This window comes from Mirounga angustirostris, unplaced genomic scaffold, assembly GCF_029215605.1.
Source record: "Mirounga angustirostris isolate CCGP_5_RB_7025 unplaced genomic scaffold, mMirAng1.0.hap1 SCAF_3, whole genome shotgun sequence".
Taxonomy (NCBI): domain Eukaryota; kingdom Metazoa; phylum Chordata; class Mammalia; order Carnivora; family Phocidae; genus Mirounga; species Mirounga angustirostris.
The window spans coordinates 110,377,431-110,396,218 of NW_026991711.1; the positions used below are offsets into that span (position 1 = coordinate 110,377,431).

An 18,788-nucleotide genomic window follows, 5' to 3' on the forward strand; every position below is an offset into this window, starting at 1 on the left:
AAATAAGTATAACCCCAAGAGGAAATATTTTGAAAGGGACATACTTACTTGGAAGTTTTAATATTTCTAAAATCTATCATATTATTTAAAATTTTTAGGGTAAATCTAGGTACCAAACACTAGCTAATGACAAAACAAGAAAAGTAATGGGTAATAAATTATAAAGTTCTGGATATAATGTATATACTGAAGACCAAAATGGTCACATACTAAACCTAGGAGTTACCTATTAGAAAAATTTTAATTAGGATTAGTGTTACATTTCAGTTGTCAAATGCACATTGTACTTAAAAGCAAACACACTGGAGTAACTTTTGATTAATGGAGCTATTTTGTGCATTAGGACGAAATGATATATGTGATTTTTATAAATATATGATGTGTCTTAGACACTCATACACACTAAAAGGTGTCCAACCTCATCTTAATTCCTCACAAATTCATAATTCTCATGAAGGGACAGAGACAGTGATTTATTATTAGATTATTCTAGAACTACAAAACTCAAACCAATTAATACATTTGCTAACAACTATTCCATTTTATTGATGTTATTCCAAACTGCTCTGTAGTTTATCACATGGAAGGGTAAAAATCATGGAGATGAATAGTAGGGCAGAGAGGATTTATAGGGGAGGGAAAATACTTTGTATCATTCTATAATGATGGATACGTGTCATTATGTATTTGTCCACACCCACAGAATGTACACCACCAAAATGAACCATAATGCAACAAAAAACATTGATTATAATGTATCAATGTAGGTTCCTCAATTGTGAAAATGTATCACCCTAGTGGGGGGTGCTGATAATGGAGGAGGCTATGCGTCTATGAGGGACAGGAAGCATATGGGAAATCTCTGTACCTTCCCTTCAATTTTGCTATAAACTAAAACTGCTCTAAAAAAATAAAATATTAAAAAATAGTGAATGATTATTTTGAATTATACCATCAATGCCAGTGTTGCAAGTTATGTTATTCTACCCTAAACTATTGATGAAATATTTTGCACAATGGCAGAAGTATTCCTACTATAAAGAGCTTTACAAAGCCCTTATTCTTTTATATTATGACAATAATTTCTACCAACTCATTTAATACGTATGATTGTGAATTACAATGTTTAATCTTGGTGCTATGCCATTTCCATAAATAGCTGAGATAGTTGGGTGGTAACCTCATCCTTGGCCTCTCTGAGGGCCTGGACACATCAAGGAATATACACTCTTGACATTAAAATTATGTTATCCACATTCCTTAGGGACAATAATAGTGTTTCAGTAAGTGTTTCTCTTTCTATTTTCCTGTTTCCTCAATTTTCAATAACTTGGTCATGGAAATAACTAGATGCTATAAATAGATGTGTGGAAAACAAGTGGTTGATCGTCCAAATCCACTGCCAGGATAAGTTATTTTGAATGATAGATGACCAGTTTTAAAATACTCTGAAACTAATTTCAGCATTTTGTCAAAGACTTTTTTCTTTACTATCCCTCCATAAGAGAGTACCCCCATTACCTGTAATATACTAGAGATTATCAAACTATTTATACATCTGGAATAGAATTTTCTTCTTTTTTTTTTTTTAAAGATTTTATTTATTTATTCATGAGAGACAGAGAGAGAGAGAGAGAGAGAGAGGCAGAGGGAGAAGCAGGCTCCCAAGGAGCAGGAAGCCTGATGCGGGACTCGATCCCAGGACCCTGAGATCATGACCTGAGCCGAAGGCAGACGCTTAACCATCTGAGCCACCCAGGCGCCCTAGAATTTTCTTCTAGTTTAAAATAATTAGACCAATGCATACTATGTTATAGAATTACAAGAAAAAAGAGAATGGAATTGAATGGGATCGGATGAAACGGGATGGGATGAAACAGGACGGGGCTGAATGGAATAGAATAGAATGGAATGGAATGGAATGGAATAGAATAGAATAGAATAGAATAGAATAGAATAGAATAGAATAGAATAGAATAGAATAGAATAGAATAAGAAAGGAAAGGAAGGAGGGAAGGAGGAAAGTAGGAAGGAAGGAGATCCCACAGATGCCTTGGGTTGTTTTCTGTCCAGAAAGGGGCAATAATATATAAGTGAAGGTTTTTCTCCTACCTACCACCAGTTTAATTCCTGTGTTGGGACTAAATCTTAACTATAGTGTGAAATCCAATGCTACCTATTACACTTCTATGATTAAACTAGATTCAAATTTGTTGATGATTGACTATGACTGAATTTATGAATAGTTTGTTGAAATTAAACTATTGAAGATTGCTTGGTTTAGAACATAGAAATTTGTCTTCTCTATGAGGAAAGGATATTTGGCATTGATTTACTATTACCTTCCTTCCCACATTTAATTTTTTTGCTTTTACCCTCTCAGTTCTTTTATGAGCAAATATAAAACATGCCCTTTTATTTTCAGGTCTCGATGTTGATGGAATATACCGAGTTAGTGGCAATCTGGCAACAATACAGAAGTTAAGATTTATTGTCAACCAAGGTAAGTGATTTCTTCACTTCATTTTTTTCAGTAGTTTCATCTCTAGCAATACAGACTCTGTGCTGTATGTATTATGAATCTATAATGATGAAAGTTTTGAAGGGAACAAGAGAAAGTTGAAGAAATGAAACAATTATCACCAGAGAAGTAAGAGATAGCCAGTTTACTTGGAGATTAATAGACTAGAGAGAGGAACAAACTAACAGTTTATGTGAAATAAATAATTAGTGGAATATGACAAACTGAAAATGAAAAAAGAATAATAAGAGGGTAAAAGAAAGAAAAATAGCCTAGCTTTGAAAAGTGTTACTGGCATATAGTAGACACTGAATGCATGTGGATAAATAATTGAATAAATGAATGATTGAAACATAAAGGTCAAAATCACAGATGTTAGAAAAATATGTAATAGGTAAGAGAATTAAAAATTAGGAAATACATATATCATCAGAGAATTACAAATTAAAACAATAATGCGAGGGGCGCCTGGGTGGCCCAGTCATTAAGCGTCTGCCTTAGGCTCAGGTCATGATCCCATGGTCCTGGGATCGAGCCCTGCATCAGGCTCCCTGCTCCATGGGAAGCCTGCTTCTCCCTCTCCCACTCCCCCTGCTTGTGTTCCCTCTCTCGCTGTGTCTCTCTCTGTCAAATAAATAAATAAAATCTTATAAAAACAAACAAACAAATAAAAAACAATAATGCGATACTACTAAACACCTGTTCGGATGGCCAAAAGCTAAGCCACTGGCAGCCACAAATGCTGACAAGGATGTGGAGCAACAAGGAATTCCCATCCACTGCTGGTTGAAATGCAGAATGGTACTGGAACTTTCAAAGAGTTTGGTAGGTTCTTAGGAAAACATATTTATACCATACTATCCAGCAATTGCTCCTTGATTGTGTTCACACAAAAACCTGTGCACAAATATTTCCAGCCACTTTATTCATAATTGATAAAGCTTGAAAGCAGCCAAGATGTCTATCAATAGGTAAATGGGTAAAAAAAACTGTGGCCCATACATATAATGGAATATTATTCAGTGATAAAAAGAAATGAGCTCTCAAGTTACCAAAAGACTTGGAGGACCCTTAAATGTATATTGCTAAGTGAAAGAAGCCAGCTTGAAAAGGCTTTGTACTGTATCATTCCAAAACTATGACGTTCTGGAAAAGGGAAAACTATGGAGACAGTAAAAGATCAGTGGTAGCAAAGGATCTGGGGGGAGATGGGGATGAATCAATAAGCACAGGGGATTTTTAGGGCCATGTAACTATTCTGTTTGATATTATAATGGATAAATGTCAGTATACATTTGTCAAATCTATGTAATACACAACACTAAGAGTGAACTTTAATGTAAACTATAGACTTTAGTTAATAACAATGTATCAATATTGGTTCATCAATTGTAACAAATGTACCACACTAATAAAAAATGTTAAAAATAGGGGAATTGTGTGTTGGCGTAGGGGGTTGAAGGGGTATATGGGAACTCTATATTTTCCATTCAGTTTTTCTGTAAATCTGAAACTTTTCTTTAAAAAACTATGAATTTTAAAAAATAAAAATAAAAAATAGGAAATATTCTAGAAAACAAGCAGACTAAAACATCTTAAGTTGGTTAAGGATAGAATACTGGTTGAAATATCTGTCTCTGCAACAATCTCTGTACATCTTAAAAGGTAGGACTGGAATCATCTTTGTCTCTTACCCCATTAACCAACAGTAGCCCTAGGGTGTGCATAAACAGAGGTTTTAATTAATATTTGTTGAATAATGTGTGTGTGTTGCAAATAGGAAAAATATTAATACTGAGAAGCATTAAATCCTCCAACAGTTTAATTTGGGTTGAACTACCCTTTTAAGTGTTGACTGCAATACTTCTAGCCAGTGGACACATGATTTTTATTTCTGAGAATCTTTATAACTGAGAATCTCCTCAGCTCTTTTTGCTCACTATATGAACCTTTATGTTTCACAATTACTCTTCCTTCCAAGGCAAAAACAGAAACAAAAACAAACAAAATAATTACAAAAAAGTAAAAAATAAAGCAACCCCCTTCCCCCCAGAACTTAGCTTTACTTCATCTATTCCTATTGGCCCCACTGGACTGAACCAGAATGCCCCCTCTGTGAGTAAAAACTGGATAAAATAGGCCCAGCCTCATTTTCGTTCCTGCTTATAACCAGCTAAAATCATTCTTTTAATATATTTCATACTGAAGCCATATCCTGATTGGGATTCTAGACAGCTGGGCAACACATTTCTTCTACAAAGAAGAAATCTCAAAACAGAAGCCATGCTAGAAACAAACACTAGTTGCATTTCCTGCCTTTAAAAAAAATTATGCTCAGCAGTTTGAAAAGGCAAAAAAAAAAATCTGCAATGAAAATATGAAATCTGTCCATCTCATCTTTTGCAATCCAGACTTCAGCGTCCTCTGAGGCTGTGTAACTGCTCATGTTTCCACAAGAGTTGACAATGTAAAGCTGGACAGAGGCCTGAGTTGGTATCTGGTAGCACAGAATTGTCAGTAAACTGTCTCACTGGTTTATAGCACTGTCACAATGCAGCATGCTCAACACAAATTATGCTACATTAGGACCTTTGATACTGGCGATTTCATCCAAGTTGTGTTGTGGAGTTTTTTGAATTAGATGATAAAAGAATGCATATACCGGCCTGTCTCAAATTTTGCTGATCAGATTATCCTTTGAATGAACTCTCTGGAGTGGACCCATAACTTTGGTGCTGACACCATACCTTCCCCTCCATCTGCACACTGGTCTCTAACAGCAGAGATGACTTAGAAGAGAAGCAGTGCTGGGTACAAAGAGGCTGACTGTGTACATTGTAGCCTCCCCTTTGTGCATGTGCGTGTGTGAGTGTGTGTGTGTGTGCGCGTGTGCGCGCGTGCATGCAATGAAATAAAATGGCAATGAGTGATAGAGAATTCCACAAAAAGCATAAAGCGACATGTGAATGCAATACATTCTTCTTTGTTTTCAAAGATGGAACATACATGATTTGGGCATATTCCCTTTGTATTAACACCTTTTGTCTCCTCCATGTTCACATTCCACAAGGTTTCCTTTTTGGAAGGTTCTAAATATACATTTTAAAAATGAACAAGTCCTACCCACCATTAGGCTAGACAAATGAAAACTGATTTGGGGGATTTTCAAGAACAGTTCAATTGCAATTTATGTATTTCACTAACTTTCTTGAATGCTATAATCATCAGCAATTCTAAATACACCAGTTGAATGATTCAATTTGTTTTGGTTTTCTGTTTGACTCACTAAATCAGTAGGAATTGGATACCCTCATTATACTTCCAGATCAGATGGCATACAAGTTAAATTCAAAGTGATCACTTTTGAAAAGCATGTTCTAATTATAACTAGTAATGATGATAATAATCATAATAATTATTGTTATAAAAGTAGCTAACATATTTTCATAACTTACTATGTGCCAGACACTGTACTAAGTGCTTCACTTATCTCATTTAATTTAGTGCTTTCTACCATCCCATAGAATAGGCACTATTATTGTTCCCATTTTAAAGGTGAGGAAACTGAGGCTCAGAGACATTAAATAATATCCTAGGGTCATAGTTCAAGTCCATGAAAGAGTTAGGACTAGATTCCTGGTGCCTCTGACTCAGAGCCTTTGCTGAAGGCCACTGCTGCCATTCATTAATTGTTGATTACCTTCTTACAAAAGTGAGTATCAGTCTTTTCATGCTACACGCACTTGTTAGTCACTTTCTGTTTACACCTGCTTTCCAGTGCTTGTAAATGACAAGTACTGCCATAGGAGTTTGGCTAAACTAGGTCAAGAAAGAAAAACGTGGAGGAAAATGCCAAACATCACAGTTGGGAAGAATCCTGGCATTGCCATTCTCTGTAGGGCTTTATGTATCTGTGTTTGGACCGAGAAACTTCTTTAATACAATATTCTGTTGCAGCCGTCAGCAGTCATTGAGAACTCTTGATTTACTGGGCCATCAGTGCATGAATAAGCAGTGCTTTGCCTTGTTTACTGTATTTGGTGACAGCTTTCAGTGACATTTTGCTGATGCAACACTTCCACTCTATGAGGGCATCCCCCAAAGAAAACTGGTCCATGACCCTTAGATGTCAACCTGTCAACAGCCTGTGACACTGTGTTGATTCTTCAGAATGATCTGTGACCTGATGGTTTTCTTGCTTGGGGGTACTTTTGCAAAGGACCGACTTCGGCATTGAGGATGCTGCATAACTGTCTTGAGAACTTTCAACAGTGGGTCTTGGAAATCCCATTAGGTTGAGTTCCCCTCCTCCTGACATTAACATTCTGGTTTCAGCTGCCCATCTAGGCTTATTGCCCAAACCCCAAATTCAGTTCAGACTCTCTTTCGGTACCGCTTCGATGTTCTCTTTCACCCTTTAAAAAAGGGACAAGAAAGACTGGCATCCTTTTTGGAAAATATTGACTATGAAGCTTCGCAAGCCCATGAGCCAATGGGAGAACTATGAAGCACTGGGGGAAGAACCGAGTGGGAATTTTCCAGACTGGTGTTTCTTAGTACACAGTAACAAATATTCCCTCTAACCATTTCTCTGAACTGGAGGAAGTTACTTCCCACCAGGATTTTAAACATGTTTTCCATATATAGGAAAAAAATTTACAGGAAGAATCTTAGGGACACCCTCCTTCACTTTTTCACACCCAGAGGAACAAAATATATAAATGCTATAAATCTACGTGGCCAAGAATCTTAATTGGGTGTGTGGGTGTGTGGGTGTGTGTATGTGTGTGTGTGCATATGATTGTGTGTGTGTGTTGTTTTAAATGGGAAAGGTTTTTTTTTTTTCCCATTAATTTACAGTCTTGCACTTTGCATATCTTTATTCACCCAGATTTTATTGGCATAATAATCCAAATTAAACATTGGCTTAAAGAGATGAATTTGCTTATTTTGAACATGCTAAGAATAAGCTCCATTGAAAACAAACTATTAGAGAAACAATTTCGTGTTACCAACTACATCTAAACTACTTTTATATAGATTTGTACCACAATGCCAAGCAAAGCATTAACTTTAGAGCTACGCCCATGCTTTTCATATTATTTGCAGCATCAAAAATCGAATAAAAGAGGAAAGAGAGGAAGAATGTGAACAATTGGCAGTTCTGTTCTTATAAAATAGCCCTTGTATCAAGTCCATTCACTTTTCTATTAAATGCATTTATATTGCCCTCTTATTATTTTTAAAACAAGGTATTTCCTTAAGCCTACTTCGCTGGGACTGCCAACAACAGCAACAACAAAACAAACTGTTATTTGCTTTATCCCATTCCACAGGGCAGTTTTTTGGTAAGTCGAATCATTGATATTGCATCTCTCTGGCTTCCATGTGATAAGATTATCTTTTAACAATGATTTATTTTTCCCATTAAAGCTGAAAAGATCACTTGATCATAAAAGGGCCAGACTCTAATATTGTTCAGGGCTTTGGAAACTTTTGTAGACCTCATTTTTCAGCTACATTGAGTCAGGGAGCTCAAAGACTATTGATGGCAAAACTTGTATTGCTTTCTAGTTGCTCAAGAAAATGTATTGTCATTTGTAAATAATGCTGAAAGGAAGTCAAACAATAAGCTCTTCCCATTCACACACATTTATATAGTCTTTAGGTTTTACACAATATTCTTTTTTTTTTTTTTGAAGATGTTATTTTTAGGTACTCTCTACACCCAGTGTGAGGCTCGAACTCACAACCCTGAGATCAAGAGTCACATGCTCTGCTGACCGAACCAGCCAGGAGCCCCAGTTTTTACACAATATTCTAATAACTTTATGAATACTTCTAGTATCTAAAATACACAAATTCTGGCTACTTATTTTAACTTTTTTTTTTTTTTAAGATTTTATTTATTTGCGAGAGAGAGAATGAGAGACAGAGAGACAGAGAGGGAGGAGGGTCAGAGAGAGAAGCAGACTCCCTGCTGAGCAAGGAGCCCAATATGGAACTCGATCCCGGGACTCCAGGATCATGACCTGAGCCAAAGGCAGTTGCTTAACCAACTGAGCCACCCAGGCACCCCTGGCTACTTATTTTAAAGCAAAATTATATCATACATTTAATGTGAGTTATATTTTGTAATTTGTTACATGCCAAGCAATGAGGAGCCTACTTAACGCTGTGATGAAACAAAGGCAGAGACCATCCAGTGGAGAGAGCACTGGGTGGGAAACAATGGAACTGCCTCCTTATCTTGCTTCTGAGCTATTTGTTAGTCTAATGGAAGCAATTTTAACCCCATTGAATCTCAGACTCTTTATTTCCAAAATGGGAATGGAAGGAAAATGTGAGGACTTTAAAAACTCTGTATCAGTCAAGTGATATTTAGTACGAACTTTAAGATGTTAGATTAAGTCAAATCAATACAACTTAGTTTTCTTAATACAACCATGATACTAAATATTAATAATCAAGTATGGTTTTGGCTTCCATGTGATTGAATTTTCTTTGATGATATTAAGATTCCTTTTCTATTTTTTTTTAAGATTTTATTTATTTATTTGACAGAGAGAGAGACAGCAAGAGAGGGAACACAAGCAGGGAGTAGGAGAGGGAGAAGCAGACTCCCCACTGAGCAGGGAGCCCGATGTGGGGCTTGATCCCAAGACCCCGGGATCATGACCTGAGCTGAAGGCAGACGCTTAACGACTGAGCCACCCAGGCACCCCAAGATTCCTTTTCTAAGAAGAAATATCAAGTATGGGGAAGCTGTGGAGACTCCCTGCCATCCAGTGATTTGTTTCACTAGTCAAATTCATAGGATTTGGAGGTTCCTGAACACAAAGGAGATATTTAGTTTTATTTTATCAATAGGCTTTTGGGATTTGCCCGATTCCAAAAGAATAGCCCCATCCATGTTCATGGGAGAGGTTGAGTAAAATCTACTCAAATTTTAGGTCTTAATTCAGTTATGGCTTTTCCGTGTAGATTTGGCCATCGAGTCCAGAAATTAAATCAGTGAGTTATGCAACTGCCAATCCCCAAGGAAACCCCCAAGGATATTTATAAAAATCCATCATCATCATAAATCATCATCATCACCAACAGTATTAAGTAATAAAAATTAAAAAATAGTGGAGAAACACAACAAGCTTACCTCTGCTCGTAACTATGCTTGGTATCGCTGATTGTGGACACTAACTACATTTCAGAACTGTATTAGTTATCCACTGCTACATAACAATATTACCACCAGCTTAGCTATTTAGAGCAACACACATTTATTATCTCCCAGTTTTTGTGGGTCAGAAGTTTGGGCATAGATTAGCTGGATTCCCCATAAAGTTACTATCAAGATGTTGGCTAGGGGTGGTCCTCATCTGGAGGCTCAGCAGGAGATAGGTTGGCTTCCAAGCTCACATGATTATTAGGATTTAGTTCCTTGTGGTTTGTTGGACTCAAGACCTCAACATTACAGGCTGTTGGCCAGAGGCCTTGTGGACCTCTCCATAGGCAGCTTATTTCATGAAAACAGCAAGGGAGAGAGATTAGTATCTAAAGCAGAAGTTATAATCCTAGGTAAGATAACCATAAAGGTTATATCCCATCACCTTTGGTGCCTTTTGATGGTTAGAATCAAGTCATAGTTCCTATCCATACCCCAGGGGAGGGGATTATACAAGGCATAAACACAAGGAGCAGGGGATAATTAGGGATCATGTTAAAGTCTATCTACCCGAAGAATCAAGTTGGGGAGCTTTTAAAAGTAAAGATTTTGGAGGCCAGTCATAAAAATTCTGATGTAGAAAGTCTGGGGTTGGAGCTATATGCATGCATGTCAAAAGAAAAACTCCCTAAGTGAGTCAAGTGCATAGCCAGGTACGGGAACCCCCGCACAATATCCAGCTACTTTTATGCTGGTTATCTAGTGGAGACATGACCTACAAGCCATAAAATATACAAGGTTTGCATTTGCATAAGGCAGAAATAGACTATGAACTCCTTTTTTGATAAAATTTCGAGTGGTGAGAGGTTTTCTCTTTGACTATTGATTGATGTAATCATGCTCACCAATTTTTATGAACTCTGAGTCATAATTTGGAGTACAACTAAAAAATGCCATGGCTACAACGTGTATGTTAGTAGTATGATTAACATTACTCATATTTCTTTTACAACTACAATCTTTTCCCAATGTAGATTCTCGAATAAATTAAAAAGAATTTAGGTAAATTAAGTTACCTAAAGATTTGCTTTAAAAAGCTAGGGAGTAAATAATATTTTAAAATGTAACAGAATGATGCTGATGCTGATGCTAGCTAGCATTTAATTGAGAATCTACTGCATGGCGGGTATGGAAAATTAGACTTAGCTTTCACCCTCATAAAAGTTTGCAAGGTAGATAAACTTTATGATCCACATTATTCATACAAGAAAATTGTGGTTCAGAAAGATTAAGTAACTTTTCTAAGGCTGCAATATTAATATGGTTTGAAGCCAGACAGTGAATCCATTTTAAACCTACTCCAAAGAATATATTGCTGAGTGCTGGATTCAATTTACCATGGGGAAGGGGCGGAGAAACATGTTCTTCTTTTTAACATCAAAGAATCCCAAACCACTTATTCCTATTATAATACTATACTTTCTTGGTGTTCAGTCTGTGGAACCCTTTTATAAGAGAAAACTTCATTTAAAGGACCCTTTTAATAAATAACACCTAACTGCCTGTGAGTTCATCAGGAGGAGTAGGAAGTTTGATTCATCACTGTATCCCCGAGATAGCAAAGTGCCTGAGACTGTGTATGGACTGAATAAAGATATGTTCCTACATAATAAACTGATGAACTTTTAATACAAACCAACTCCATGTCAACATTCATTGATATGTTGTGTTACGTTCCGTTTCTTGGGTATCTCAGTAAAGAAAACTCAAGCTATATTTTACATCATATTTTCTCCCAGACTCTTATAAATGAACATTTCATTTTAGATTGGATAAAAGAATCAAGGGACAGAAATGAAGAGTGAAGAACCCTGTATCCCCATTTTCTGCCTTCATATGACAGTTTGAGGAGATAACGGCTTACTCTTCCTTCACAAAGTATGCTATTAGCAATTAGGCAAGTCAGGAATGAAATTGAGAGCAGTGGTATAACTCGGCTTGCCATCTCGGCTCCCCAAAATGTTGGGAATGGCCACGTAGACAAAAAATCTGTGTTGGATAATAGCAATGAAACTATTGCTCTTGTTAACCTCATATACTGAATTTTTGAACTTTGAAAGGATGCTTTTGTTTTTGTTTTCACACAGGAAGTCCCTGTTGCTGGTAATTTCATCTTCTGTGACTCACATATATTTATCTAGCGCCTCTTTTCCAAGCTTTCTGTGTAGTTTAGGAGCATTTTCTAACAAAAGTGTGCTATAGAAAAATAAGTATTCTCATCACCTCAAAGCTGCTTCTAAAAAGGAAAAGTAACAGGTGCAAGGCAAAGAAGGATTTTTTTTTTCAGGTTTCCACGCAAACGCTCAAGATAAAGTGTCCAAAATTTACAAATGTGGGGGACTGAAGTAATGCTCAAGTGAAAATCTGAATGACTTAGAGTCAAAGAGGCTTCCAAACGCATTCTCTTGTATGCCCTCATATTCCTGGGCCCCCTGGAAGGAATGGCAGAGATACCTGTAAACTTTCTTCCTTTCTGAGGGTCCCAGCACATCAGGATTAGAGGTGAGCTCCATAAAATACGATTTTAGCTTTTCCATCCTTCATTCATTGGCAGACACTTACAGAGCTCCCATCATGTGCCAGGCAACGTGCAGGATGCTGAAACCACAGCAGCAAATACAACACATGACACTCTCATGGACATAGAGCCTGTATTTCCATGGCTATTCCAGTCCAATAGCCAAAAAGACTGGTGATCTATTTGGTATGAATTGTCAAGAAAATACCAGGATCTGCAGGCTTCACAGATTCTTCTTTTTTCCCAGCTCTCTGATATCACCATGCCCCTCTCTGTCATATCATTATTGTCTATCCACCCTGGTTTCCTTCCTCAGACCCATCAAGTTCATTTCTTTACCAGGACCTTGGCTTTTGCTCTTGTCTACCTGAAATGTGCTTCCTTCAGAACCTGACAAGACGCAAGACTAACACATCTGAAACATGTGCCTCCATCCTACCTACCCAGTCACTTGCCATCCCAGGGTCTTGTTTTCTGCCGAACACGTCCTTTCTGGAACTGCCTTGCTTCTCTGTGTGTGGCTTCAGTGCCATCCTCCCCCCTCTATACCGCAGCCTCTACGTGAGCGAGACTTTACCTGTTTTGGTCACCCAGCTCTTATGGTACCTGGCACATAATCCCCTTAGAATAAATATTTGTTGAATATGAATGGATTTGATAAGTGAATGATTAATGAATAATGTTGGATGACCAGTGATGGTTAGAAGAAAATCTTCAGAATTTGAGAGTCTCTGTGCAACCAATCCAATGAACCATATACTTGTCCCCACCTCCCACCTCCTCCTGAAGTCACAATCTGACTGTCCAGAATGGACCACATAGGAGAGGCTTGGTGAAGAGAGGAAATAGCTCTCAAGCTGGGAGACCTGAGGCAGCCCTAACAGCTTGGCCCTTTAGGCCAAGAAAGACTGTCTGAGTGAGCAGTGGGTGACTCCCAACCCCAAGCGGTACAAAGATCACACTGAGGATGCCACCTGCTTATGTGAATTTCCAGGGTGATCCCTCCCAATGTCATTGCTTGTGGCCAAGGCTCTGCCAGCTCCATATCAGTCTGACAAAGGACACCTTGGGCTCAAATTGCAAGTGACTATCCTAGACTTGCCATGGCTCAAATAAAGTGACACAAACTGCAAAGTATACGAGAAGAATCAGGAAAGGAGCAAAATTAGCTTAAAGATTAAAATACTGCTTTAATCTCCCTAAGGAAAACTTCAGATGAGGATTTAGTTATTCAAAATTATTTGTTGAAAACTTCCTATGAGCCAGGCTCTCTTCTAGGCACTGAGGAGAACCTTGGGGAATCGGGCTGTGGTGGAGTGTTATTTTGGTGTCAAGAGATTTATAATAAGCAAATATATGAGATGTTTACAAGTCATGTCCAGAATCGAAATAGTGATGTAAGAGAGAATAACTGATGAGATTGGATGGTCTGGGAAGGTCTCTTTGAAGAGGAGCCATCTGAGTGGAAACCTGATCTGATAGGAAGGAGAGAGGCCTGCGGAGATGTGGTGGGGAGAGCTGAGTAGGCAGCGGGAAACTGGTCCCAGGGAACGCAGGCTTGTATGAGATCAGGACACAGAAGTCAGAGAGATGGGCAAAGCCTGTCCAGTGAGGCCCTTGTAAATCAAGATAAGAAGTTTTGTCTTTCAATCTAAGTCACTGCAGTGCGGGAGGGGTAGTTAATCAGGAAATGATCTGATATTATTTGTTGTTTTTTTTTTAACCATTCTGACTGCTATGAGAAGAATAAATTTTACAGGGCAAGAGTAGAAGCAGGAGAGCAGCTAGGAAGCTTTTACAACAGTTCAATTAAGATATAATAATGATAACGGATTTCTATGAGATAAATTCCATATTCTAATAATCACTTATTATTACATAACTAATATATATTAATATATAATTATCATCATTAATATTTTTATCGTATATGTATGTCATATATCATTAAATTATGTACATATCATATCTCCTCAACACACTGGACACTACTAAAGAGCAGAGCTCATGTTTTTTAAGTCTATCTGTCCTACTTCACCTCAAAGACTATCTTGCATCTGATAGAATCTCAATACATTTTTATTAATTTATTGATTAGATCCAGGGTTGAGTCATTTCCTTCAAAAAGAAGGTGAGGCATTTTGTACATGCTAGGGATCAGTCTATTTTAAATAAAGACTATTTTACTGTGTATTGCTGAACTCTGTTTCTGAAACAATGGCAAGACATGCATAAAATGTTAAGAGGTACTGGTGATTTTTATTATCTTCTTTTTTCCAAACTGTTTCCTAATTTCCTACAATTAGCACATATATCTTTTAAAAGGAGATTTGTTTTAAAGAATTAGGTGAATCTTCTTTAAAAGAATGGAGCTTACTCCTTAGAACATGCCAAGAGAATGTCAGTACGTCAGTTCCTCAAAGCACTTTCAAATGCTGACCCACTAGGTCTTTATAAGAAGTCTATCCACTTCATAGATAAATAAATGTCCCTGAGTTTAACTGAATTGCTAAAAGTTGCATTTGTTCATTCAGTGTATCTTTCGAGAAGGCACTGTGTCTCATGGTACTCTAGAGACAAACTGGAATGAAAGCCTTGCTATGGAGTTCCAATGTCTGGTCTCCATCTTGGAGGCACTCAGGGTGGGCAGGATATCCAATAGTCTACTCAACATAATATCTGGAAGATTCTAAAGGGCCCACTGGAGTCATTTTGCTTAAGTAGCAGCCTTTCTCTGTGTTACACCATCTCATCTCATATTTTACATTCCTCCAGATTGTTTGTCTTTTTGTGGCCTCCTCATTCCCTGCTACATTTTTCCTTAGTGAGTACCCTGCTGTCCGTTCTTAATAATCTGTTCCTTCTGTGTTATGACAGCCATCAAGGATTCACTTACCTTTCTCTACTCTTTCTCTGAAGTCTGTTGGGATTCACTGTCCCATCAGCGAGAGGGACTGGAATATGTATGCACAGTACTGTTTGACTGGTTTCAACGGAAGGAGCAGCCTATCTGTCTTTTCAAGCAAGAGGCACATCACAGCTCTTGCTAACTGATGAACTCAGCTCCTTAAGACAAATCTCATGATTCCTGGAAAAAATCTCAATAGGGATTAACTTCTTTCCTACCCCCTTGCCCTAGCATTTTGTGCCTGTGGTTAACACTGGTTTTCATCTATTTTGCATCAAATCTCTCTCCCTTTCCCAACCTTTAATGCTGCCGGCAGAGGCACTTCACAGTTACCTCTGAATTCCCCAGCATGCCCATTGTGTGCCAAGCACCTTCTAGGCCTTTTAGGCCCTGTTATTTCAGTCAAGAGAAACTTGTGTCTTGGCATCAGCATTGCATGTTTTAGCCCCAGAGATCTAGCTGACCTACAACGGGACTCAGTCGTCAATCAAAGTGCGCTTCAGGAGCCTCTCAGGTCACCCTGCCCTCAAGCCTGACACCTCAAGAGGTTGTCTTAATAAGCCCAATTTCTCCATACTACTACCCAGAGCCCCATCTCCTCCGTTCCTTCCCCTCCTCTCCCTTCTCCCTTACCCACCACCGAACTTATCATCCCCATCTGCCAAGAGTCTGCTCCCAAGGTGACAGTCTGTTAATCTGAGTGTTCTAGCTCCGGCTCTCTGCTAGTCCTGGGAAGCATAATGTAAGAGACCTCCTATAATTAGAACAATAGTGAGGATATCAAGTTTTCACATCAGGCATTTCAAAAAGTGATCTGACCCAGCTCAGATCACACCAGTTGTCCAACTGTAAAACTAGCCTTGCCTGAAATTTTCTTTTTATGACTCAAGAAAATGTTGTATCTCTTCTACGTTTATTCTTACTTCTGAATTAACGTAGCCCCCCTGAATCCTAAAGCCAAGTGCCTGAGATCACTGCCCTCACTACTCATCTGGTTTCCTAGGAATTCCTCCTAATTAAAAATTTTTAAAAGATACAAAACACAAAAGGCTGTTTAAAGAACCATTAAAACACTTTAAAAGTGAGGTATACTAACTACATAAATTCAGACCTCCAAATCACAAAACTGGGAATTCAAAAGCAGAAAAAAATACTTCCAGATATCTTCATCTGTTCCTTTCTACCACCTTGTGTGTTTACAGAAGAATAATATTCAGGTACTGTTCACTTTGCTAGGATAGGAACAGCAAATGCTAACTACAATGCGGCTTCATGACTCAGAAGTCTGTAACTGGTATTAATGAACTTTTAAAATGCTAATTTTCCTGCTTACCCCAACAGAAAGATGCCTTAAAGCAAAATCTCTCATTTCTTATCTGCTAAAAGCAAGGTGTTTGCATCCCTTACAAAATACAATGGTTGAAATAGGGTTTTTGAACAGTTTAAAGTTTCAAGGACTTCTCTTGTTCACAGTTATTCTTGTAAAGAAAATAAATTTATAAAATCACATGCCTTCATAATCCCTTTGCTAGAAAATGGAAATATCCCCAAATATGTTCCACTGTAGGAAAATCAAAAATAACATGTAAACTACAAATATGTTAGCCAATGGAGAATATTTATTAACTAAATAATTTAATAATAAAGAAAATGCCTACTTGATTAATTGTTGCAGAGTAAAAATTACAATAAAACTGTCTTGATCAGTGCTTTGCAGAAGCACCATTACTGTCTGTGCAGTTGTTTAACAAGGATTTAATTGGAAAGATAAGTGAATGCACATTTAAAAGTATTGTTAATTTGCTTTATAATCACCCCATCCTTCACAGTATTGACAGCACAAGGCACAAACCCCTTTCTGTTTTACAAGTATTATTTTCCATATGTGCACAATAAATTCTGAAGCAGTAATTGGAAATTTTATGGGTTCCAACATACCTAGTATAGGGGGTTTAGAGGTGCACTCTCCCTTTATAAGAGGTAACCCAGTTCTAGTTGTTGGAAGCAAGTGACAAATCTGATTTGCATATTTCCCCCATTCGCTGCAGATCATAATCATATTTTGTCCACTTCTAGAAAAAGTTGCATCTCTTATATTTTATGTCTTATAAAATCAGGATGGAGAGGAGGAAAAAAAAAGTCTGGATTATTCTCAATCTGTGACTGTATTTGTTTTCTTAGAAAATGCATATAAACAGTGGAGGTTCTGGCCCAGGATGGTCTCTACACTATCTGGCTGTACCAAAACACCATTTTCCGAAAATTGTTACACCCAAGCATATAAAAGGATACAAGGAAAGGAGCAAAGGACATCTTCAATGCACCATCTCTCCTTGCGCAGTCACACATGCATGCACACAGATTCTCCCCTCAGCTCACACGCCCCTTAGAGTTTGGAATCATCTGCTCAAAAAGTCAATCAGTGCATAAGTTTCCCAAACAGAATGAGGGCCATGGCTCAGATTTCTGTGAAGTGGGAGCCTTGATGACCAGACTTCCAAAACCCAGAGGGCTTCCTTATTACAGAGAGTCCAAAGCTGCTCTAGAAGCAGAGCATTTGCTTAGTCCTGCACACAGAGAGAGACTGGAAAGACAATGTTCGTGTGCATTATTTATTTGCTAACTCTGAAGGAGCCACCCTCCCCAGGTTTTATTTCAAAAAAGAAAAAGAATGAAAATATGAAGCTCAACTTGAAAATGGATGTGAACTATAATTGAACCTATTTCAAAGGCAAGACTTGTTCCAATTGTCTGTTATCTCTCTGCTGATGAAGGCTGCCCACCTGATTGTGAGGAGAGTTTAGAGTCCCCAGAGTGTCTCATATGAGTAACATTAAAACTCTGAAAATTTACATGGAACATGCTTAATATCCCCCTCGTCCATGCCCCATCCTTCTAGAATTGGTAGAAATATCTTTAAATTTGGGTAACTGCAGGTATTTTTGTTTTGTTTTGTTTTGTTTTTCTGTAGACAGCAAACGCTTCAATTATGGAAGTCTAGAAATTCTTCTGAAGAAAATTTTCATTAAAATCTTTTTCAGTACAAACCCCTTTGCCCTCTTGAGAAAACACATTGCCTCATATATTGGCATGGGAAAATTATTTTTATCTTTAATTTGGCTAGGCCTCTAAATCTCTAAACCTCTTGCATTTACATTAGTTTTTTATGCTTATAGAGTAAAATAGATATATATGAGTTTCATATGTCTAGAGATTTGCCAATAAATGCTAATATCCAACCATTAATAACAACTCACTAATCATGTGACAACTTTTTTTATTCCTTCCTACATATATATATATATATAATGTATAATATATATGAAAAAGAAATAAAAATAATCTTTGGAGTGTGTACCTGTGTGTCCCTGTGTTCTCTCTCTTTCTGTATATATATACATACGTACATAGATATGGATATAGATATGGATATATTAAAATTCTTCCATGCAATTTCACTTTCCCTGTCTATGTATGTACTTGTGTGTTATGAAAATCAGACACAGGCACACATAGATACACACTTCAAGGATGATTTTTACTTCTTTTTCCAATTTCTCCATCAGAGGCACGGATTGTAAAACCATTTGTTTGGGGTGAAAGTGTCTTTGGGACCAAG

The 18,788-nt window shown here is 37.6% G+C and overlaps 1 protein-coding gene across 3 annotated transcripts in view; it reads left to right on the plus strand.

Annotated features, from left to right (window-relative positions):
- ARHGAP15 (Rho GTPase activating protein 15) overlaps positions 1-18,788 on the plus strand; it is a 600,173-nt gene that overhangs the window by 405,576 nt on the left and 175,809 nt on the right. For all 3 annotated transcript variants that reach the window (XM_045868934.1, XM_064586464.1, XM_054506238.2), the window contains one exon: positions 2,426-2,503. In XM_045868934.1, the coding sequence (XP_045724890.1) occupies positions 2,426-2,503 (78 nt within the window). The remainder of the gene's footprint in view (positions 1-2,425; positions 2,504-18,788) is intronic.